Raw genomic sequence first — 24,678 nt, forward strand, 5'->3', positions numbered from 1 at the left:
CTGAAGCCTGTGTGAAGTTCAGAGGAGAGACAGGCAGAGAGGAAGTACTGCTAAAACCATTCTACATAACAAAGGACTTGATTTATAGTGCATCTGAAAAACTCTTACTAAATCCAACAAGCATATTTTTTAAAACAGCGGCCAAAAGTCAAGCACACAAAAAGATACTGCACACCTTGGTCTGCAAGGAAACCAAACTAAAACCACAGTATCAAGACCAAGCATTAGCAGACCCCACTGACCTCCCACAAGGGTAGAAGATCCAACCATACCATCTTGGGGCAGGAGTCCAGATCTCAAACAACATGGAAGCAGCTTAAATGGCTAAGTGTGCGCTCCTCACATACCCCTAACCCCTCTCCCAGGGGGCAGTCCAAGAAAGGGAGACTGTGTCCACTAAAGGAGCTACAGAGAATGCTGTTGAGATCAGAAAGCTAGGTGTGATGGCTGACCTTGGTTGTCACCTTGACGACACCAGAGCTGAGGAAGAGTGGAGTCACCCCCTGGATTTGAAGAACTTCAGAAGTCTTCAGCTGGGCACAGCTGTGGAACTTTCTTAAGAAGACACACCCTAAACCTGGGCCACACCTTCTGGTGGCAGCCCACACAGAAGGGCATGGAAGAAGGAAGCTTCGGCTGTTTGCCCGCTTGCTCTCACTCTTGCTGGCAAGTTCATCCACTCTGTTGCTGAGGCATTCCTTCACTCATGTTAGAGCTGACTTCTTCAGGATTCTAACGTAGACTGAAGACCAGAAGCTCTCTAGGAAGCCTCTGGGACTCCAGCAGCAGGCTGGGACTGCTGAGACAGCCAGCCTCAGGAGCTGGGCAACATGTGGACTCCTGGCCTTTCCATCAGGAGGCAGCCGTGGTTGGAAGACCCTGGCCACAGCCTGTAAACTACTCTAATGTATATACTTATTATATTTATATACATATGTGTAAATGTGTTTATTTGTATGTATATGTATATCTATGAATATATGCATGTATTCATATATGAAACAAATATATATGTTTGTTTTATCCTATCAGTCCTGTTCCTATAAAGAACCCTGACCAATACACAGAAACGACCTACATATCCGCTGACTGATGGGCAGGTGGAAGAGCTATCCCCAGGACACCACTCAGCAACAAAAGGGACCAACTATTGGCACTAACACCAAATGAGAAAAAAACTCAAGTTCTTGTCAGGAGTGGAAGACAGAAGCTGTGTGCCAACTCCTGCATGAACTGAATAGGCCAAACATCAGTCTCAAAGGCAGCCAGGGAGAGCTGGGGAGGAAGTACCCACCACATCAGTAAGATGACCTGAGGCCACAGCGACTCCCTACCTTGATTGTGGTGGAGATGTGACAGAGAACCACACACTAAAAAAGGTGTGCCTGAATACCAACTAGGCCTCGACTAAAAAAAAAAAAAAAAGGCTGAGTTAGAAAGCAGGTGAGGAGACACAGATACACAGATCATGTCCTGGAAATTACCAGAAGATGGGTCCGAGACTCTGCACAGGGCTGGCCAGTCTACCCCAGTGTTGCCCTAGAGCAAAGAGGAACTACACAAGGGTCACACACGCGCTTCCAGCAGCTTAGTTCATTACAGCCAGATGCTAGAGCAACCACAAAGCCCGTCCACTGTCGAATGGAGGGACAGCACATGTCTGCACATGCAAAACTACTCAGCATACACAACAAGCTGCCAACAAGACAACGCAGAGTGAGGAGAGAAGACACAAGGTCGCTCTTCTATAGGCTCACCTGAACTCAGCCCGAAAGTGGCAGTGGTGGCAGTTGAGGTCCAGCATGTAAGGACTGGCTATACAGGGGCTATGGGCTACATGGACCTTTGTATCTCTCACTAGTCACTGGTTAGACACACAGGTGCTTCTCAAAAGAAACTGTACTTTAAAATGAAGATATGCTGATGTGTGTAAAGTATGACTCTCAAAATAAAAAGTTACGAATTCATACCTGTATTTAAAGGAGAACCCCAGCCAGGAGAGATAACTCAATGGTAGAATATTTACTTAGCACACATATAACCTTAGGTTCCATCACCAGCATTATTATTAGTAGTAGTAGTAGTAGTAGTAGTAATAAAAATAATAAAAAACAAGATGGCTGAATGTGGTGACTCAAACCTTTTAATCGCAGCACTTAAAAGGAAAAAAGGGAAAGCCCACCGCAGTGGCACACACCTATAATCCCAGCACTCAAGGAGGCAGAGACAGGTGGATTTCTGTGAATTTGAGTTCAGCCTGGTCTACAAAACAAGTCCAGGACAGCCAAGGCTACAAATAAATATTTAAAAGGTATTTAGCTGCTGTGGTAGACATAACCACAAGCCCTTCACTCAGGAGCTGAAACAGGGATTGTGAGTTGTAAGGCCTGCCTGGGCTATAAAAGCAAGATCTTGCCCACCTTGCTCAAACTCCCAGGTACCGTATCACTTGCCCACAAGTCTACAGTGACTGTCTTAGTACCGTTTCTGTGGCTATAACAAAACAATAACAACAACTTAGAAGAGGAAAGGGTGGATGTAAATATGTTTTTGTTTTGATCCCAAGTGTGGGCTGTGAAACAGACTTGTGTGAGGGCATGCCATGTTTGTCGCTAGAAACAGACTTGTGAGAGGACACATAGTATTTGTCCACTAGAAGAGGAACTGCCTCTTGTAGGGACATGGTCTCTGCCAACTGATAAACATACAGACTCTGAGAGGAGATACATATGAGCCCAAAACCAAAGGCTTGGCCTTTTTGTTTTTGCATCGTTTCCTATCCTTTGGCTGTTTATTGCTCCACTTGAAGATGCTCGTAGAGAAGGAAAAAAAAAAAAGCTCCAAAGAACGCTTTGAGGTCCCAAGTTCCAGAAGCTGCTCCGGGCTCCAGCAGCTTGCTGTTTAGCGGGTCTGCTGGAATCCTGATGACCAAGAGTGGGGTCACTCCAAGGAACTGAATCTAAAAAGGTCTACTTCTCCTGTCCCCTTTAACGTCTTTTCTTTCTTATCTACGATAGGTGGCTTGGAAAGAATGTATAGGCATTAAAGAACCCCAAATAAAGTAGAGTGGTAAAAGTTCAAAGCCTACAAAGGATTTACTTGGCTTATATATCCCACATTACAAACCATCAGGGAAGAAACTCAAAATCGGAACCTGAAACTGGATATGACACAGATATGGTGGAAAAACAGTGCTGAGCGGCTTGTTCTTCAGGGCTGGCCAGCCTGCTTTTTAACACAACCAGGGACTCCCTGCCCACAGTGTGCTGGTCTCTCCCATATCAATCACTGATCAGGCAAATGCTCCACAAACTCGCCTGTATTACAACCTGAGGAACACAGTCTTCAGTTGGGGTTCACTCTTCCCAAGTTACTCGTTTGTGCTATGCTGACAAAAACTACTCAGCAGGAAGACAGAAAAAGGGACTCAAGACCACCAGACTTCTGCCAAAGGACCACCCACTGCCTGGAAGACCATCACCTCTACTCTCAGATTCACCCAGGCAAAACTAACTGAATTTACTACCTGCCTTTATCATTAGCAGAGAAAAGTGTAGGGTGTTTTTGAACTATTTCCTTCTGAAATTATGTCAAGTTTTAGTGCCTGAATTACGCAGAAAGACATCAGTACTGAAAGCAATTTCTTCTCCAAGTGTATTAGGGATACATTTTAAAGTATTTCAATTAAAAGAAAATGTCAGGGCTATAGAGATAGCTTAACAGTAGTACCAGCAGTACCAGCTGCTCTTCCTGAGGGGATCTGGGTTCCAAGACAACTGCAGTTCCAGAGAATCCAAGACCCTCTTCTGGCCTCAAAGGACACTGTACACACATGGTGTATAGCCGTACACACATGGTGTATAGCCGTACACACATGGTGTATAGCCGTACACACATGGTGTATAGCCGTACACATGGAACAAAAATAAACAAATCTTTTTTTAATAATGTATTTATTTGCATTGGTGTTTTGCCTACATGTATGTCTGTGAGAGTGTTGCATCCTCTGGAACTGGAGTTACAGACAATTGCAAGCTACAATGTGGCTGCCCAGAATTGAACTCAGGACCTCTGGAAGAGTAGAGGGTACTCTTAACCACTGAGCCATCGCTCCAGCCCCAAAATAAGTTAACTCTTAAGAAGAAAATGTGGGCTGGAGAGATGGCTCAGTGGTTAAGAGCACCGCCTGCTCTTCCAAAGGTCCTGAGTTCAATTCCCAGCACCCACATGGCAGCTCACAACTGTCTGTAATTCCAAGATCTGACACCCTCACACCAATACACATAAATTAAAACTAAATAAAAATATCTTTAAAAAAAAAAAAAAAAAGAAAATGGGCCAGGCGAGTGGCGCACGCCTTTAATCCCAGCACTCAGGAGACAGAAGCAGGCAGATCGCTGTGAGTTTGAGGCCAGCCTGGTCTACAAAGAGAGTCCAGGACAGCCAAGGCTAGAGAGACCCTGTCTCGAAAAAAGAAGAAGAGGAGGAGGAGGAAGAGGAGGAAGAGGAGGAGAATAGCACCAACAAAAATCTCTAACCTGTGTCTCTTAAGAAAAACACCGAGGTACACATCAGTACATGACACCAGGCACCAAGGGGTACACCTGCAATCCCAACACTTCCTTTAAGTGGAGGCAGAAGAATTCAAAGCCAGCTAAAGAACAAGATCCCCTCTCAAAAACAAAACTAAACTAAAACAAACAAAAAGGAGTAAATGCTTGTATGTCTGTATATGTTAATGTGCAGTGTACACTGGCACATATCATATATATACAATTCCTTGTTTTTATAAAGAAACACTAAGGGGTGGCTTAGAAACTGCCAAAAATAAAAATGAAAACCCTTCCTGGGAAGCAGGAAAGAGGAAGGGGCAGAGGTCAAAGTGCTTCTCAGAAACTCCCTTCTGACCCATTTGTTTAACAAATTTAATACATAACATGAAAACAAACAAGTAGAAATTAAATCAAACTAAATCAGGCTAACACAGGTACGTCAGATTAGTAGACACAGCATGCAGAAGGGTAACCTGATAAGCATTCTTATAGGACAGAGTCTGAGGCAAAGACCTGCAAAGAAGCCTCACCAACTTCAGAGCTCACTGTGTGCCTAACAAGTTGAGCTAGGCAGGTAAGTACATGACTTCATCAGACCCAAGGCCTCCTATGTAAAAAGAAAATGGGAACAGTTCAAAAGGACCCATGGCAGAGCTGCCGGGTCAAAACCTAAAGAGACAATGCAGGTCCCTGCCCCATCACTGCTGCACCTAGGTGCTGTGGCGCGCCACTCCTCCACACACACACACAAAATCATTGTTTGCAAGTGTGAGCTATGTAGAAATCACATAACAGCCACTACTGGAAGCAGAGAGGCTCAGGAGAAACAAAACCTGGGGTGTGAAAGACAAATACTTCTGCTCAGACAGAACAAAGATGGAACAGATTCCCAGGAAACCTGCTGATCCATGTGAGTAACTCTGATCCACACAACAGATTCCTTCAACTCTGCACACCACCCAACACTGCCCTTGTAAAAATAAGAGCAGAACCCACACATAGCATCAGCCCCAACAGCAATGCATGAGGCCACTTCAACTGAGCCCCAAGCAGCTGGCCAACCTTGGCCCTGCTGCACCTTTCTGATGCACCTGCACCTGCCTTCTGATGCACCTGCCTTCTGATGCACTTGCTTTCAGAGGCAGCAGGGTGCTGAGGTTCTACCCAAATAAATGAGAACCCAAACATGGTTCCAGCTACAAACACCTTTCCTGATCCTACAATGGTTTGTAGCACCAAGTAAGAGAAGACAGGGCACCAAGAACTTGCCTGCAACTTTACTGAAATACAGCTCACAAAAATAAAACCCAGCAGGCTGGAGAGATGGCTCAAAGTACTGTCTGTTCTTCCAAAGGTCATGAGTTCAATTCCCAGCAACCACATGGTGGCTCACAACCATCTATAATGAGATCTGGTACCCTCTTCTGGCCTGCTGGCTCACATACAGGCAGAATACTGGGTAAATAATTTTTAAAAAAATTCAGAAAATAAATAAAAATAAAATCCAGCATCTTAAGGCCACAGTCTGCTGGTCCAACAGTTTGTGCAGCCATGCGTCTACTACCACCTTAATGTAAACACCCCACACGCTACAAACCTCCCACCACAGCCTCTTTGCTCTAAGAAACCACTACCATGGCAGTTTACTTTAGGTTTGGTTTGGTTTGGTTTTGAGGACAGGGTTTACAGTGTTGAGAACTGAACACAGAGCTGGCACATGCTAACCAAGGAGCTACCAACTGAGCTATACCACCAGTCCCTAATTCAGCTTTTTCTAGAAGCCCATACAAACAGAATCATGTAGTGCAATGCCTACTCACAGAGTATTTTTAGACCACTCATGCAGCTGCATCTGTCAGAATAGTGTCCCTGGTGCTACCAACTACAGGGCCACTCATCCCCACATGAGTGACACATATAGTGAACTAATGAGTATGGTGAGTGAGCACTAACTCCACTCCTTCCTCAGGAGTCACACACAGATTCATCTGCAGGGTCCTCCTCCAACCTCTAAGACTGTCTGCTGCAGGACCCTGCAGGACCTGGGATCTGCACTCCACATGGCCAGTCTCTTTCACTGTGATTGCAACCACCCTCCCCGCCCACCCGCCCACCCCCCCCCCCGCCCCCCCCCCCCCCAGGGCAGTAAGATGGGATGATGAAATGTCTCCGCATGCACATAGCAGCCTTCTTTTTGTAAGAGCTGCTTGTTGCCATTACATTAAACTGTAGGAGGCCTTTGTAAAGTGCTTGGACCTGCACCCACCCTGCCAAAACTCAAACTCTCTTCTAATTTTGAAGTCAAATCTACTGATCTTTCCCTGTGTTTCTGATGTCACTTTGTCCTAAGGCCACAGCCAGAAGGCACAGCAGCAGTTCATGCATCTTCCTGAAATCTTCATTCACCCCTACGTTGAGCCTTCCAAGAGCATACTTCCAGAAACCTCTCTATGAATGTCATGGAGGTCTACCTCAAAGGCACAAGGAAAGGAGGGGACAGGGGTCGGGGGGTGGGGTGAATAAGTCACTGTGCTCTCGGCTGCACTCCAAACAGGAAGAGTACACTCAAGTGTACAACACAACAGAGTTGGCTCTGACAGAGAGAACACGCACTCAAGACACTGTGACAGGCAGCCTTGGCTCAGAGCTCCTGCCATAAACCAAAGGTCCTTCAGTCACTTGGGAACAGTCAGGCTCTGCCACAATGAAGGTCATCTTGGTTTCCACGTGTGCGGTGTCAAATTTCAGTTACACCAAAAATGGCACTGTCACAGAAGCCAGCAACAGGCAGGCAGGGGGCTCTTCTCTGAGGAGAGACAGATAGAGGGGCTCACTGGGGAGCATCTCATCAGGGCTGCCCCGGCCCCTCTTCCTCCCAAATTCAATGCCCCTGCCTTAACACACGAAGTGCCTGTTCCACACCAAGAACTACAACTTGAGAGGGTTTCTGCCAGCTACAACCATGTCTAGTAACAATCAATGGCCAAAAGTAACTTGGAGAGCCCAAGGGGCACGGCACTGAGGCAGCGCCTCTGCTGTCCTCCCTTCCCTGCAGCAGATGAGCACCAACAGAAGGGTCTGATATGGCACAAACACTTCTTTAAAACCCCAAGGCTCAACCACAGCTTGAGGGCCAGGTGCACCCTAGATGTGCTTGTCAGTGTCCTAGAAACCATTCTCATATGGCTGAGACAGTTTGGACAGCACCATGCCTGTGAAACTGAGCCCTTGAAGGCCTTGTAAGGCAAACCCACTTAGGTGCCACCAACAGGCTCTTCCAGCACTAGTCCTGAACTTGACCTTCCAATGCTTGCTGGCAATCAGTACCACTCCCCGCACATGGCCCTGCTTCTCCCACAGAGGTTCATCCACTCTCGTGAGCCCCGTGCTAGTATGTCATCTTCTAAGGTCTTTATTTGGGAGCCACACCCCACTTAAGAACAACCCTCTCCAGCATCACCTAGCTCTCAGACTTACTATACTGCCACTCTTGGCTTCACACCTGCTTCCTTGTCAGCCAGCATCATCCAAAGACTCTTATTTTACTGTGGTGTCTCCATAGGCACTGTCCTGTACAGCCATTTTCCATACCCACCGCTCAGTGTCTAAGCTCAATTTACAGCTACGATGCCAGCAATCTCTGTTCCCACAAGCAATGCCACTGGCTCTTTGTCTCTTCTCTGTAACATCAGACTGGGATATGGAAATCAATCACAGCCAAGCTCCACACCTTCACATGGTTGCCTGCCAACCTTCAGGTCTAACCCTGACACCTGAACACTACTCTACTGTACCTCCTAGACACACCCAGGAATCTTAAATGACCTTGCCTGTGCACTCCTCAGTCTTTCCCTGTCCTGTCCAATTTTCCCATGAACCTATGTGGCTCCATCTGAGGGCTACAGCCATCAACTTCCACATTATCCAAAGTGGGTCCCATCGCGCTTAGTCAGTCCCTTAGCCATTGCACGTGCTCTGCCCAGTCACCTGAGTACAACTTACTCAGAAGACATAGCTGAGCCCTTGTGTCACATGAACACTAGGTTGCACACTGAGTATGGTCACAAACACAAAGTACCTTCAAAAAGTAAACCACATACTTGCTCATCTGATTGCACAGCAGCAATCAGAACTGTCTGTGAGTTGTCCATGGTCCTCCTTGAGGGACCCATTCTCTTTGCCTTGCTCCCTCTCTGCTGCATGTGTGTATGCCCTCACAGGTCCTACAGAGCCCTCTTACCACTAACCTGAGTCTCTCAGTCTCCCTGTCTTGTCCCTGCCTCCTGTCTACCTAGAAGGCAATTCTCAAGTTCTTGCCAAAGTACCATGAGACTGGCTAGTACAGGAGGGCGAGCCTGAAGGAAGGGTCATAAGGAGGTGGGAGGGCCCAGGAAGGAGTACCTGGGTGAAGAGGAACCAAGCAGGGAGGACCCGGGTATAAAGGAACAAGGTGGAAAACAAAGGACCTCATTGGAGTAACTCAGGAACGACCAAATCAAGAGAGTAACCAGCATCCAAAACCAAGAGACTTCTCTGGAGTCATGGAGAAGAGTGAGAAAGCACCTAACACCCATCAGAACAGCTAAGGTCAAACACTCAGGTGACAGCACATGCTAGTATGGATGTGAGAAAGGGGAACACTTCTCCACTGCTGGTGGGAGTGCAAACGTGTACAATCACCATGAAAATCAAGTGTGTGCTTTCTCAGAAAGTTGAGAATAGTGCTACCTCAAGACCCAGCTATACCACTCCTGGGCATATATCTAAAAGAAGCTCCACCATACAACAAGGACACTCGCTCAGCCATGTTCATAGCAGTGTTACTTGTAATAGCCAGAAACTGTAAACAACCTAGGTGCCCCTCAACAGAAGAATGGATAAAGAAAATGTGCTACATTTACACAATGGAATGCTACTTGGCTATTAAAAACAAAGACATGCAATTTTCAGGCAAATGGATGGCATCCCAGACCCAGAAAGAACACATGCACAGTATGTCCTCACAGGATAACCATGCTACAATCCACAGACCCAAAGAAGCCAAGGAGGGTCCATGAAAGGATGCTTGAATCTCAGGCGAAAGGAAAAATAAAATAGACATCTGAAGTAGATGGAAGGAGGGAGCTGGGTGGGAAGAGGAGGTGGGGAGGATTAACAGGGGTGGGATCAGGTGAGGGCAATGTGAGGGTGGGAGAGGGAGGACAGGGAGAGAGAACAGAAATGGGGGGCACCCGGAGTCTATAGTGGTGGCGCTAGCTAGCATCAGGGGTTATGGGGCCTGAAGTCACCACCTCCTGTAGGCAGGTGGGACTTCCAGTGGAGGGAGGGGTACACCAATCCACCCATAAAACCTTTGACCCAAAATGTGTCCTGCCTACAAGTGTAGGGATAAAGATAGAGCAGAGATTAAGGAAATGATAAGCCAATGGGTAGCCCAACTTGAGACCCACCCCATGGGAGAGCGCCAACCCAACACTATTAATGATACTCTGCTATGCTTGCAGACAGGAGCCTAATATAACTGTCTTCTGAGAGGCTTCATCCAGCAGCTGACGGAAACATGCAGCAACCCACAACCCAACAATAAGCTGAGCTCAAGGAGTTTTGTGGAAGAGTGGGAGGAAAGATCGAGGGAGCTGGAGGGGTCAAGGACTCCACAAGAAGACCTACAGAGTCAACTAGCCTGGACCCATGGGGGCTCACAGAGACTGAACCACCAACCAAAGAGCATGGATGGACTGGTCCTAGACTCCCTACATATATGAAGGTGATGGGCTGCTTGGTTATCGTGTGGGCCCCCTGACAATGGGAATAGGGGCTGTCTCTGACTCTGTTGCCTGCCTCTGGACCCCTTTCCCATAGTTGGGCTGCCTTGTCTCGACTCAGTGGGAGGGATGCTCTTAGTCCTGCTGCAACTTGAGGTGCCAGGCTGGGTTGGTACCTCTTGGGGACTTCCTCTTCTCTGAGAATGAAAAGGGGGAGTCAGGGGACATAAGGGTGGGACTGAGAGGAGAGGAGGGAGGGGACCGGCATCAGACTGTATAGTGAATAATTTTTTAATGGGAGGGGGGAAAAGAGGGAGTTGACATAAAAACAATACCAGAAATGACCACAGCTCTTCAACATAGATGTGAGCCAGCCAGAAACACAGATGCCCTCTCCACACACAGCCACACGCCACCCTCACACACACAGGGCCATGGAGGATGCATGGTGGCTGACATAGAGGCCTTTCCTGGGCCCTTGGAGGGCCCTGGCTCTGTGTGTCCATGACAAGACAAGGCTCACCCTGTACAGGACATCCCAGTCCGCATGTGGCCAGCTCAGCTAATCTGTGACCTCCTTTCACACTCACGGTAGGTGAGAAACTGTCCACAATCCAACCCAGTTGATGCCACAGGGTCCCTTTGTAGGTGCCTGGCAGGCTACCCTCTCAAGAATACTCTTGCTGAGAACTCTTTCACCTATTGGCCTGAAACCAGGACAGGGGCACTAGCCCCACAAAGCCACAGGATGGAGGACCAGTACTTGGCAGCCAGGGGCACACCAGTTCCCCCTAAGTTCTGCTGCGCTGAGAAGCACATCTGCAAGTACACAGTACAATTTGGGCTGCCCACCAGCCAACGTCTGCCACCTGTGCCAGTGGCTATGCTGAACACCTGGCTACCCTGGCCCTCGTCACTATCTGGCTCAGTCTCCCTGTACACACATCATCACAGCCGCAAGGACAGTCCTTCAGGTCTCAGGTCTGCAGAAGCACAGGAGTATGCGGCCACCACAGGGTTGACAGAGAAAACGGGACCAAAGCTGTTCACACCAGGTAAGAACAGACACAGCGGTCACATCAGAATCACTGGTGAAGCTGCCTTCACAGTTTTGTTCAAACAGTCTCACTGTAGTTCTAGCTGGCTATAACTTCTGAGGCTCTGCCCCAGAAGTGCTGGGTTACAGGCATGTACCACCAGTGTCTTTTACATGCTCTTACATGTTATTAGGAATGAAATTGACCCATGTGACCCAAATTCTGTCTCTACTAGGAAATATCCTCCCCCCAAAATTTCTCTTTGGCCAGGTATGGTGCAGTATTTAACACTCAAAGGCAGAGGCAGCCACTGCTGGAGCTCAAAGCCACCCTAGTCTACACAGAGAGTATTAGGCCAGCCAAGACTACAGAGTGATATCCTGTCTCAAAAACAAAACAAAAAACTAGGTAAACTGCCCTTTGACTCTGTTCCTGCAGTGATGTGCTCTCTCACATTCCTTCTGAAAAGGCTTGGGGAAGGCAACCACCTCCTACCATAGCGCTACACCGGCTTTCCTGGGTGTCCCATGGGTTCTCCTGGCCACTTGCCCTATCCTCCACCTCCAAACCAGAACTGGACCACAGGCTGACTCTCCCCAACACCCCCATGGTTTAAAAGTCTTTGGACACCCCCTCCGCTCCTACACTGACTCATCTGCTATCTGCTGGATACTCCAAATCTGCACCCCCAAAGTCACAGGCAGGAAGTAAACACCCTGTTCTCAGAAGGCCACCTTCACTGCTGGACAGCAACAACTGAACATAGAACAATCTGACAATACCCAAGGCTACAAGACTGCCACTCGACCATACTTAACCATCACACAGCAAGGTCCTGCGAGGTGGATGGGGTACTTACTCCTTTACACAGACAAAAACCATAAACTGACTATTGACAGAAAAAAACTGGTCTCCGAATACAGGAGACATCACATACCCATGGAGACAGTCACTGGTAACCGAGAACTCTGCAAAATCAAGGTAAGATGAAGCACCCACACCAAGGAATGCACTGAAGAGGCAGTTTGCATGAGAAGAAGGAAAAGGAAGGCAGAAGAGCAGCTACCACAGGCTAGGACAATAAATGCTACACACGGTCACCTGGGATGCTGGCTCACTCCGAGCTCTCCTACAGGGCGGTATGGAGGTCCCGATTCAAGTGTGAAATGACAAATAAAAGCTGGCCTGGAAGGTTACAGAGACAGTAAGCAATCCAGATCTACACATTTGGGATCCAAGAGCACATACCCTGTCCCCTATATGGCGTCCCATGCTAATTAAGAGTCGCCTAAACACCAGCCGTCAACCCTTACCCAAGCCACACAACATCCTAGAGACTCCCTGTGAATCACACCTGGGGCATCTCAGTCACATGGGGCCCACATTGGAATGCTGAGGGCAAAGAAGTGTGTCGGTGCTCTTGCTCAGCAGACAAGACCACAGCCAGACCAGCACTGAGCCAACAGGAAGCCCAGCAGTGTGGTCTTGCTTGAGCAATGCTATCTGGATGGTACCCTGCTCAGCTAGGCCTCCCAGCCCAGAGTGACAGAGAAGAAAGCACCAAGCTCTGCGAAGTCAGGAAAAGGTCCTGACAGGAAGGCTAGCCTGGGTTGGGGGTCAGGCTCCTCTAAGTCTAAATTTCATTCCAAAGGCAGCAGAGAACTCACAGAACTTCTCCAGTGAACCAGACACCTGGCAGAGGAAGGACACCTTGTGCTCAAAGAGCATTGAGGAGAGAGACACAAGGGGGAGCCATTGGACACCTGTCACCAGGCCTGGAACTACACCTGCCAAGAGTGCTGCACAAGCACCTACCGGTGCCGCCAAGGCAGCTGTAAACACAGACTTAGGAACAAAGCAGGCCACCCGAAGCAGAGGGCTCTTAGGAACTGCAGCAACAGCTCCAGGTCTCCTCAGGAGAGCTACAGTAAGGTGACTGAGAAGTGTGTGTGCAATCCTCACCCTCCTCTCCCTAGAAATGCTGCCTATAAAAAGTCACTCACTGCTGTTCAGAAACAGAGCCGTGACTAGTGAGGCCACTCTGTCTATGCCAAGACCAGGACCCGGGCAGGGAAAGAAACTAGAGCCTCTCAAAGACTAGACAAAGACCCAAAAGGTGTGCCCTAGCCCTCTTTTTATTTTGCATTTCAGTCCAGGCCTCATCCTGACTGCACCCCAGACTGGCCTTAAACTTGTGATCCTTCCACACCAGCCTTCCAAGTAGCTGGGACTACATACTGTGCCACCAAGCCTGGGCCAAGTGCATTTCTGTCACCTGATAATCATACATCTCCCAGTACTTACTGGATGTGTCCCACACACAACCCACAATATTCCACGTGCACATATCACCTGGGCTCAGGTACTTCAGCCATGGCCTTGGTCACGTGTAGACATGAGGTGTAACCCTTCTTTCTCAGGGTGGTCTTCCTAGCCCTGGAGCCAGGTCTGGGATGAGGAAGTCATAGGACAACAACACCAGGGTTCTGGAGAGCCAGGCTGGAAGGTAAGGTTCTCGGGGTCACGACGCTGAGATAGCACTAGCCCAACCAAGCCTCAGAGAACCCACAAGCTGAGTCTGGCCAACGACTCACCCCAAAGATGAAAGAGGTCATCTCTCTTCAGCTCGAGAAGCAGATCCTCAGTCGGCTCCCAGTGAACACACACACACACTGTGACAATGGAGTCACGTCACAAGATCCAGGGGAAGTTAAACTACACCCTATCCTAGAGCCAATTAGAGCCTGGCAAGACAACTGTACCAGGAGACAGAGGTCAGAGGCCAGAAGTCAAGGGACACCTGGAACCATGCAGTGTAATGAGCCTTGTGAGAAACTCACTGCTGCACCTCACAGGACCAGAACCTCACTGGGCCACCCTAAAGTTTCACACACATCCTATAATCCAAGTTCCCTCAGTGCTAAACTGAATTCATCCCTAAGTGGCACTGAAGTGGCTCCGCACACTTGCCAGAGGACAGAGAAAACTCTGGAATGGCCTGTATGGTATGCAACCGACAGCATGTGTCTAGGGGTGGGGAGGATGCTGGTCTTAGAGCTCTGCTCCCCAAACACAGCCCAGCAACAGTCTGCTACTCCTTCCACCTCTAGCACAAGGGGATCTCACGCTGAAGCTGACCCTCCCCTGACCGCTCCTCTTGCCTACTGACTTGTACCCTAAGACCTGTTCCTTGTCCCTCAGACCTCCCTTCCCCTCCCCACGGCACAGGTCCAACTCCCCAACAGTCTTTGCAGTTAGAAACAGCCAATTATCAAATTTCCCTGGCTGGCGTTAGAGAACAAGCGCCGTGTCACTTGTAGGACAAGAACTAAGGCCAAGGGGACGCCCCTGCCCACTGCCGGCTGCCCTGCCTGCTGGCGTGACTACAGCAGGTTACTGCACAGGCATTAGCCAGGGAGCCCCAGCTACAAGCAGGAGCTGTAAGGTGGAACAGACAGAACTCAAGGAGCTCAAAGCAAAGGAGCCTTGCGGAACACCAGAATCCTCGCAGGACAGAAGACAAGCCACAGAACACAGAGTCACCACTCCCTGACCCCTTAGGCACAGTGAGCACGTCCCCCACGCAGATGCAGATGTTCTCCTCATGCGTTCCCTACACATGGGCATGTAGAGCACACAAGCAGACTTCAAGTGAACCACATGCAGGCCGCCAAGAGCTGCCAACACACTGAAGGGCCAAGTCTCCTCCAAGTGGCCATGGGGGGGGCCATACCTGTCTTCCTGCTTACTCACCACCTTCACAGAAGAAAACTTCCTATCACGGGACCTTCAAGACCCAGAGACTGGCCAAAGACTAGACACACCTGGCAGGTCGGCTGGGCCTGAGCCCCACCTACAGCGTGCACAGCCCAGTCACAGGGACAAACAGGAAGCACTGGTCCCCAAACCAAAACAGGCCCCAGCACACTGGCCACATTATGCCCCCCCCTCCCCCTCCCCCAGAGTCAGTGGCTCTTCATTCCTCCCAAGCCATGCCCAGGCTTTTGGGACTCTACAGCCCATCGCAGGAGCAGGCCAGAACCTGCAGGTGCAGGGCATGCCTGGAAGGAGGGGCCAACAGCTCTTCTTGCCCAGACCACAGGGCCAAACACTCTGACTCTGGGCTCCTGTTCACTACCCAGTGTTCCCACTCAGGTTCTACACATCAAACGTTCTACCCAGAGGGCGTACAGCAGTGCGGCCCCATATCAGACTCACTGACAAGGCCTCCTAACCAGTTCCTAGAGCTGAGGCCCTGAGCAAGCCCACTAATGTCCACACCACACCACCACTAGCACCCTGCCACATCCCATGCCCTGCTTCTGGCCTCACCCCCCAGAACAAACTTTGTATTCCACAGCTCACAAACACAAAAATAACCACAAAACACAGTTTTGATTCTGTCACTACCCTGCATAAACCCTCAGTAGCTGGATCCCAGGTGAGAAAACCTCAATTCCAAGGCCAAACCAACACAGACTCAGCTCCCACTGCCCCTCTCCCTACACCCCTGCCCTTTCCCCACAGTCTTTCCCTGGACAAACTGTGTATGGCTGGCTCCTCCCCGCCTAGCATCCTCTCTCAGCTATAGGCACCCATCACAGCCAGAAAGGGCCATGCCAGAAGAGCTGAGATATGTAGCTGGGAGACCCCAAGGTGGGCCCCTCGGCACCCAGCTCACTGGTCAGCATGTATTGCAAGTGAGCCACGAGTGACATCAGCCAGGCTGCTCCAGCACCATCCACACTACAAGACCCACCCCAGCTGGTCAGAGACACTACCAAAGCACAACTACACAGACCTACACGATGTTTCTGATTCCCAAAAAGTCATATTTTTAGCAATGATTGTAGACGTGTAAACTGGCCTAGTCTCTGCAAAGCAATTTGTATCTGTATCAAGACCTAGAAGATGTTCGACCCATCAGATGCACAGGTGCGTGTGGACATACCCATCTACAGCAGGTCGGGCACCTCAGCCGGGGGGGGGGGGGGGTGGGGGGGGGTCGGTTACAGGTTGAGTTGCACACAGTGCAGCAAAGCCTCAAAAGCCAATGAAGGCCAGGAGAGCACACAAAGCAGCAGGGCAAGGCTAGCCACTCACAAGGGCCAGGGATGGTTCTAACTTTATGAAAATTAGAAATATCGTAAGAAACGGCCAGCCGTGATGAGGAGGGCTGGGTAGGGAGCGATAGCAAAGACCTCATTTTCTGCTACTCTCAAAACTTCCGACAGTAAATACAAACTTTATAATCAGAAAATGGCCTTGTAATCCTGGGGGAGGGGAAACCACCCAGCAGGGCATGGTGATACATACCCATGACCACAGCACTTGGGACTGCAAGCTCCAAGATAGCCTGGGCTACATGGGGAGACCCTGTCCCAACAACAAGTAAGCCAGAAAAGTTTTCCTTTAAACACCTTCCACATAACCACTGCACAGTTCAAGGCTCTAAGTGGGCCTACCCTATCTATGACTGCTGTGTTTCTCCACAAGGACCAAACCATGAAGTCAGGACTCCCTGTCAAAGACCCAAAATCTCCCGAAAACTAATCCTGAAGGTTTGTTGTACAAATATGAGGATCTGATTCAACCTCCAGCACACACATGAAAAGCCAGCTACGCACACACTTGTAACCCCAGCACTAGGTAAGCATTAGCAGATGGGGTCCAAGGGTTGGCTGAGTTCCAGCCAGTGAGAGACAGAGACCCTTCTCAACAACCAGGAAGTCAACACCTGAGAAACACCTCCCAAGAATGACTTCTGGTCTCTATACTAAAGTTCAAAACACACACACACACACACACACACACACACACACACACACACACACACACGGCGGAGATGGGTTTAAGTCAGGCATGACAGCTGCAGCTAGTCTCAGAGCTGCTAAGGCAGAGAAAGGAGGACCCCAACCTCTGCTGGCCAGCCGGTCTGGCCAAATTATCAAGCCCTAGTTTCAGTGAGCAGCCTTATCTTTTCTTAAGGAGGAGGGAGGGGCAGGAGAGACCATGCACTGTGTACACACATGCAAACACAAACAGGTACACACAGGGAAAAAAGGAATCCTGCCTGAGCCACTGCCCCAATGAATTTTAACACAGAAAGTAAAAATGCAGGCTCCCTTTCCTTCCCTCTCTCACCCTCTGTGACCAGCTGAGGACCCTCTACCCTTGTCAGCATCTTCTCCAACATGCTCAGATAAGAGCCGCTCAGCCTCTGCCCAGTGGCTGCCCTGGGTCACACTCCCCAGCTTTAGCACTTGCAGGAGGCTCTGGGCAGCAGCCCTCAAAGGGGAGGGCTCAGCTCTTCAGGCTGCTGGGCATCAACTTAGACCCTCAAGCTAAATCCCTTCAGAGGCATAGAGCAGACTCGTTACTGAGGTCTCTCTAAAGCCTGACCGTTCAGTCTGTACAAGCAATGACTCTAAGACTCAAGGTCACCAGCACCACCACCTGCTGTATGATGTAGGTGCATTCCCTTCAAAAGTTCAGGGGCCAAAGAAACCAGTAAGCACCTTCCTCCTTCACATCCACCCTACCACACACAGAGAAAAAGACAAAAAAGAGGGGGGTGGGGTCCCCAAAACAACCTCAGGAAGGGGCCAGGAAAAGGAAGGTTCAATGAGTAAAGGCATTTGCTATGCTATGCAAGCCTGGCATCCTGAATTTGATCCCCAAAATGCAGTGAGGTGGGAAGGACAAATATGACTCTATATGCTGTGGTCTGCTCTTCACACACGTGCTGATGCACATGCACCCACACATATCATGTACACACACAATAACAATATTTTTAAAGCATCAGGAAGGACAAGGTTCTTCCTAGCCTCACATACTCTCAGAGTAGCAAAAGGGCCCAAGCTTCCAGCAGCTTCTCCCATCGAAAGTTCCTACCAGAACAAGAAGATGGAGCAAGCCACAGGGCGGCATCTCGCCCAGGGGCCCCCATAGAGCAGAGCAGCAACAAAATGCTCAGGCAAGCAGGGTAACAAAGAGCAGGACAGGGTGGACGCTAGGTAGGGCCGTAACTGTGGGCAGTCTTATCTCTTAAAGATTTTCAAGTTTTAAGTGTTTGGTGAAAATATTCAAAATAATATATAAACGAAAACTTTCACAGCCCTCCCATAAAATAGAAAGCTTCTAATTCCTAGATATAGCCTGGCCTCTTACCATGCAGAGCAACACTGCCCAGCAAGGTGCTCTAAGAGAAGTGACCCAAGTGCACTCCCAACACCAGCACCAAGTAACCCCATTGCTACACAGCACCTAGGCCTCCTACAAAAAGTCACCCTCTCTCATTTTCTTTAATTTAGCAAATTTATTGCTAGCAAAGGCCTGATTAATAGACTGCCAACAAGTGCCCTAAACAGCAACGCATCGTAGGCCAAGCAAGCAGAGGCTCATGGAGAAAAGCAAAGTTGCTTCTTTAAATTCCACACACTGCCTCAGACCTCAGTCAGTTTCTACAGATTTTTACATCTTTGCTTCAAGATTTGGGGGGGAGAAAAAACAGCTATTATGATTTGATCAACTCGGATATAACCTGCTATTTATAAAAGCTGTTTCCAAATTTGTGACATAAATGGAGGAAAGTGCACATTTACATGAAGGCAGACTCTGAAGGCATCCCTGCAGCACCCTGACTTAAGTCTTACCACCCTGCTAGGCCACTCTATTCAGGGCAGGGGTTGAGTGAGGTGGGTGTGGTTCTGACCCAAGCGCATCTCTGGGGCAATTGTGAAGAGGATTAAAGAGGCAACTTCCTCGGTGCTACCAGTGGTCCTGCTTCCCTCAAGTTTATCAGTCCTACCCAAGCCAGGAGTTCCTTTTCCTAGCAACTCTAGTAGATGAGCATCTGTGCAAAAGTGGCAGGGCAAGCACCTGGGGATAAACAACACAAGCATCCAGGAAGCTGGAGCAGAAGGGCCTCAAGTTCAAGGCCAACATGGGCTACAGAAGGAGTTCCAGACAATCTAGTGAGAGACCCTGCCTCACGAAAACCAAATCAAAGAGGTGATAAGATGGTCCTCCTCAAGCTCAGAGCCATCCTGAGAATGTCCACAGGCCCCGCCACTACCAAACATGAGACTGAACAATACGCTGCAGATGCCAGCCATCCAGCCCAACACCTCCCAAAGATGGTAACGACAGGCCAGCAGTGAACTGCACAGGGAAGGAGACCAGCCCCCTGCAGGTCCTCTCCACAGGTAGCACGCAGACAAGTGGGTGGTGACCCACCTGTGGCAATTTCTGTGCTTTCCAAGGAGAGCACAACAGCCCTGCCCTAAACTTCTTGTGCACCTGGATAAGGGTTCCACTGGGTGAAACTAACCTTTAAAAGACTTCTGTAGCAACATCGCCCTAAGCAGGGGAAGAACCGGGGAACGAGGAAGCTGGGGGTCCACGTCTCATCCTGACAGAGTTTTCTCTTCACAAAGCAGTCATTTACAGTCAGGCAAACAGCAACTATGACATCAAGTAAGAAAAGCTAAAGTGCCAAGAATATCCCTCCCCTTTGGCTGCTGCTGCCAAAGCTGGCATCCAGAACTCAGCCCAGTAACTCCACAGGCAACTCTCCATCCTCCGTGAGACCTGGGAGTCCGCCTACCAGGCAGCCCACATGCAGCCTGCCCGGCTTCCCCTTCTCCACTAATCTACAACCTGCCACAGGTGGAAACCAGCACCTGTCCTGACCACAGAGCCACAGCATCCAGGCCACGGGAGGAACGCTCCCTCCTAGATGGAGAACCTATGCTTTAGCCAAGTTCTAGAGCAATATGAGAGTAAATTCAATTCGAAGGTAGAGCAAACAGACACATATAAAGGAAAATGTTAATTTGCCACGTAGGAAAAATAGCCTACAAGACAGCATCCTGGAGCCAGACCTTTCAAAGCCACCAAAGGACACACTGATTCTGAGACCCTCTCATCTGCTCCTTCTCCAGCAATAAGGACACTGTGGCGTGCCTCTATTGCCTCTTGAGGTGTGCACCAGCCAACCAGTGGAAGCTCTCTAAAGCTCTCTCACTGGGGACCAAACTTTGGCACCAGCAAACCAGCAAATGACAAGCACTGCTAACATTCCGTCCTTTACAAACCTGTCTTGACAAGGAAGCTTGGGTCTCAGTTTGCTAAAGACAAGTTCACCATGCTTATTAGAAGTTTCTGCTGAACCATAAAGATGAAACTTGACCTCAAAGCCCTAGGTTGAAACCTGAGCCCCTCCCCTCTCCCAGCATGACCTCTATCAGGAGGGCACTGGGAGAGGCTCAGCCCCTTTCACACTCTATTCAACTGCCAATGGTGTGTTATTCCACTTGACACCTATGTGTACCCTTGAAACCTCCCTCCCATCTCACTCCACTTCACCATGTCAGGCTGCTATTGGCTAAAGAGACATTTTATTAGAACTTACTTTCACCTTTTCTGAATATATTTTATTATGAAAAGTGCCAATGAAGAAGAAACATAAGTTAGAAACAGTTCTGATCGCCCAGTCACAGGACAAAACTAGAATGTTTACATCCTCTGACTGTGCCTCTGTCTTGTTTAAAGAGAGCCTGGATTTCTAGCACTGGTGGTAGTTTTAACCACCAAACATCAGGTCAGCTTTGGGTGTTTTAAAGTAAGGCATTCCGCATCCAAAGAGCAACAGAAGCCAGAGTGCAGAAGATGGGTCTGGCCTTCTCTTTTCTAGAAAGCCTGCGAGCATTGGGTGTTTGCTGCCCTACTCTGCAGCACAAGTACAGGGGCTGGTGGGGGCAAGCGCAGAGGAAGTACAAACAATGGACTCCGCTACACTTCTCCCCAAGGAGCTATCTTCTGCTCAAACACACCAGCCCTGAACCTGAGCTGGAAATCAAGGCAGCTGTGATGGAGACAAATGTGCCATCCTCCTCCTCCCGGGGAGATAGGCCTCACCTGTACAGCACGGAAGCAAAGGAACCAGGGTCAGCCAGCATCGCTGTGGAAGGGTGCCATGGGCACCGGACCATGCCAGCTTCCCTACTAACAGGACAACATGGGCACGTCCTTGCCATGGGGAAGGCAGTGTTGCAGGACTCCCAGAAAGATCTTCAAATAACAGACACCAACCAGCCACAGAATGCCTGGTAAGCTATAAACATCAGCTGTATTTTACACGCAAAGATCAGCATGAGCACAATGACAGGACCTTCAGTCACACAGCCTGTGTGGGAAGGGGCATTTGCAGCTCCTAGGCCCTGTGTCACACCCAGCTCCTCCTCAGAGCACGGCAGCCCCGGCAACCTCAGAAACATTGCTGGGTCCCAGATCCCCATAGATACGGCAGATATCACCAGGCCTGTGATGGGCCTTCCTGATCCTTACTGACTTCCACAGCAAGACTCAGTTCTTAAGACGCCGTAGCTCTTTCAAAGTGACTCAAACCACCTTTCAGAAAACGGAAGAGGACACAGTGGCAGCATGCTTTCTAATTCTCTACTACTGCCACCGCGGCGGGCAGGCGGCACTGCTACTACCACTGCACATGTCACTATGTAACACGGGAGGAGCGCTCGGGGCTTGCTCCAGCCCAGGGTTCAGTGGGAACACTCCCGCAGAGGACTCTCAAACAAAAGCAGTCTACAAGCCCGGGAGAGGAGCCACTCATCAAACCCAAGGGGCCCTGAGGAATCAGGAGGCAACCGAGCCAGCGCATGTTTGACGCCTGCTCTGTGCTCACCCACATCACCATGATCTCCCGCATCCGCAGACCCCTGCGCATCGAGTGTCCCGCTGACCTCCAGGGACAGCAACAACAAAAGCACCCAGAGCCCCTTTGGGCACTGATGACCACTAAACCACTCAGCTCCCAACAAGGAGTTCCCCAACCCGCCTCCCTGGCAGCAGGGAAGCTATGCTGTCCACACAGACTTGACCAGCCTGCCCGCGAGAAGCCCACCCTCCCTTGACCTCACCTGAGGGAGAGAGAAGGGCACCCTCTGCCAAACGGTGGTGGCCCATGGCACCCCGTCGGGACAGCAGAGTTCCCCGGAGGACTCTGAGCTCTCCAGCCACTGGGAAGCCCTCAAGACTGGCAGGTCACCTGGGCAGTGGCCAGGGCACGGGCCCCAGAACGCAGCCTAGAACTTCCTGGAACGCCAGGGCCTCCTAATGCCCCCGCCCTCGCCTCCCGCCGCGCGCTGCCACTCACCTGGGGGCAGCTGGAAGTTCTGGATGTTGGTCGGGTTCTGCGGCGGCTGCGGCAGGCGCGGGGCCAGCACGGTGGGCGTCAGCGTGGCACGGATAGCGCCGGTGGTGACCGCCGGCGTCCGAGGCAGGCTGGGGGTCGCCGCGGCCGCGCCCTTCGCCAGCCCCGCGGGGGTCCCAGGAGCAGGCCCCGGCAGCGCGCCCGGCATGGCGGGCCCGAGCAGAACGCCGCCCGCCGCGCCCCCGCCCGCGACCCCCGCCACCGCCGCCGCCGCCGCCGCCGCCGCCGGCCCCGGCCCGGGCCCGGGCTTGGGAGCCTCGGCCTTCGCCCCCTGCGCGCCCGCGCCCGGCTGTCCCAGCCCCGCGGCGCCCCCGGAGGCCGCGGCGGGGGCAGGAGCAGCCCCGTTCTGCGCGGCGACGGCAGCAGCGGCGGCGGCGGCGGGTGACACGGGGGGCGCGGGTGCGGCGGGGTGCCCGGGCGGCCGGGCTGGCGCGGCGGGCGCTGGGGGCGCGGGCGGCGGGGGCGCGGCGGGCGCGGGCGCGGCGGGCGGCGAGGGCGCGGCGGGCGCGGGCGCGGGGGCCGCCTGGATGACAGAGCCGGCGGCTGGCGGCGGCGCGGGCCCGTTGTTGACCGGGCTGACAGCAGGTGCGGCGTGCGGCGCGGTGGGCGGCGCGGCGCTCCCATTCAAAGTTTGCGCGGCGCCGGGGCCGGGCGGGCCGGGCTTGGAGGCGCCGGGGACAGCGGGCGGGGCGGCGGTGGCGGCGGGATCCGGCCCCGCTGCGGCGGCGGCGGCGGCGGTGGCGGCGGCGACGGCGGGGCAGGGCCCCGCGCTGGCCTCGGGCGGCGGCCTCAGCTTGGCGGGCGCCGGCGCGGGCCCTGCGGGAACAAGCAAGCGGCGCGGTGAGCTGCAGCCCGGGCGCCGCGGGCCCCCACCCGCCGGCCGCGCTCTACCTGCGGGGGGCGGCTCCGGCGCCGCTGCGGGCGCGCCCTCGGCGGAGGCGGCCGGCCCTGCGCCCGCGGCTCCGGCCGGGCTGCCGCTCACAACATGGTTCCCGAGCGCGCCGGCGGCCGCGGCCCGCAGCTCGGGCGTGCGCGGCGCGAGGTGGTGGTGGTGGGCCGCGCTGGCCGCCAGCTGCGACTCGAGCGAGCCCACCAGATCGCTCACCACTTTCTCGTCCACCTCGCTGTTGAAGAAGACCTCGTCCAGCAGATCCGAGCCCGCCGCCATCTTTCCTCCTCGCCGCCGCCGCCGCCGCCGCTCGGCCGAGCGCGCCTGGGCAGGAGGAGGTTCCAGCGGGGCGCGGGGCGGGCGGGGGGCGGGGCACGGGGCGGGCGGGGGCGCGGCGCGTGGGGCGGGGGGGAGGGCGGCGCACTACGCAGGCGCGGCGGCACGCACCGCCCCCGCCCGCGCCCCTGCGGCTTCTGATTGGTCACGGCCTGCTCTTAAAAGCGGCGGCCAATGGCTGCGAGCGCCAGAGGCCGGGGTAGCATGCGAGGTACGGGTTGCAGGTCGGCTGTTGGAGCGCGGCTGGGAACGGCAGCTGGGCCGAAGGTGCGGGCGGGCAGCGGCTCGGCGAGGGTCGCGGCAGGCGGCGGCGGGGCTCGCCCTTTGTCTGCGCGGTTCCAAAATGGCTGCGGCCAGGGCGGGCGGCGGCAGCTGCGCGGGTGCTCCCAGGGCCCGGGCGGTCCGTGAGCAGCGGCAGCCCTGGCACGGAGGCGCGCAGAGAACGCCGCGGGCGCTCTGGTCAGCTCCTCTGACTTACAGCGGTGGATAGGAGAGCGGAGCACACCCTAGGTGAAGCTGGACATCCGGAAGCAGATTTGCTCTGTATTTACTTTTTCCGCGGGGGGGGGGGGGGAATGAATAAATCCTCTAACCCGATGTTTGCAAGCACTTTGTGGGAGTATTTTAGTTGCCATCTCACCCATTTCTCTGGGGTGTTTTCTTAAGCAAAAGGTAGCCTTACTGACGTTGCTATGGGTTTCCGCTTTCCGGGTTTTTGTTTGTTTGTTTGTTTGTTTGTTTGTTTTGGAAAAGCCCAGAAACAAACCAGGTAGCAAAACTCCTTGTTGGAACCTCACAGCAACCGACCCTCCCAGGATCCTTTTCACTTCTCAAGAGACTATAGTGGGGATGAGGGCTTTGA

General features: G+C 52.0%; 1 protein-coding gene across 1 annotated transcript in view; it reads right to left on the reverse strand.

The window, feature by feature from the left end:
• Taf4 (TATA-box binding protein associated factor 4) overlaps positions 1–23,799 on the reverse strand; it is a 67,032-nt gene extending 43,233 nt beyond the window's left edge. The window contains exon 1 of the mRNA XM_051143930.1: positions 22,535–23,799. Within this exon, the coding sequence (XP_050999887.1) occupies positions 22,535–23,759 (1,225 nt within the window). The 5' untranslated portion in view covers positions 23,760–23,799. The remainder of the gene's footprint in view (positions 1–22,534) is intronic.
• Positions 23,800–24,678: the final 879 nt, after the last annotated feature.

This window comes from Acomys russatus, chromosome 4, assembly GCF_903995435.1.
Source record: "Acomys russatus chromosome 4, mAcoRus1.1, whole genome shotgun sequence".
Taxonomy (NCBI): domain Eukaryota; kingdom Metazoa; phylum Chordata; class Mammalia; order Rodentia; family Muridae; genus Acomys; species Acomys russatus.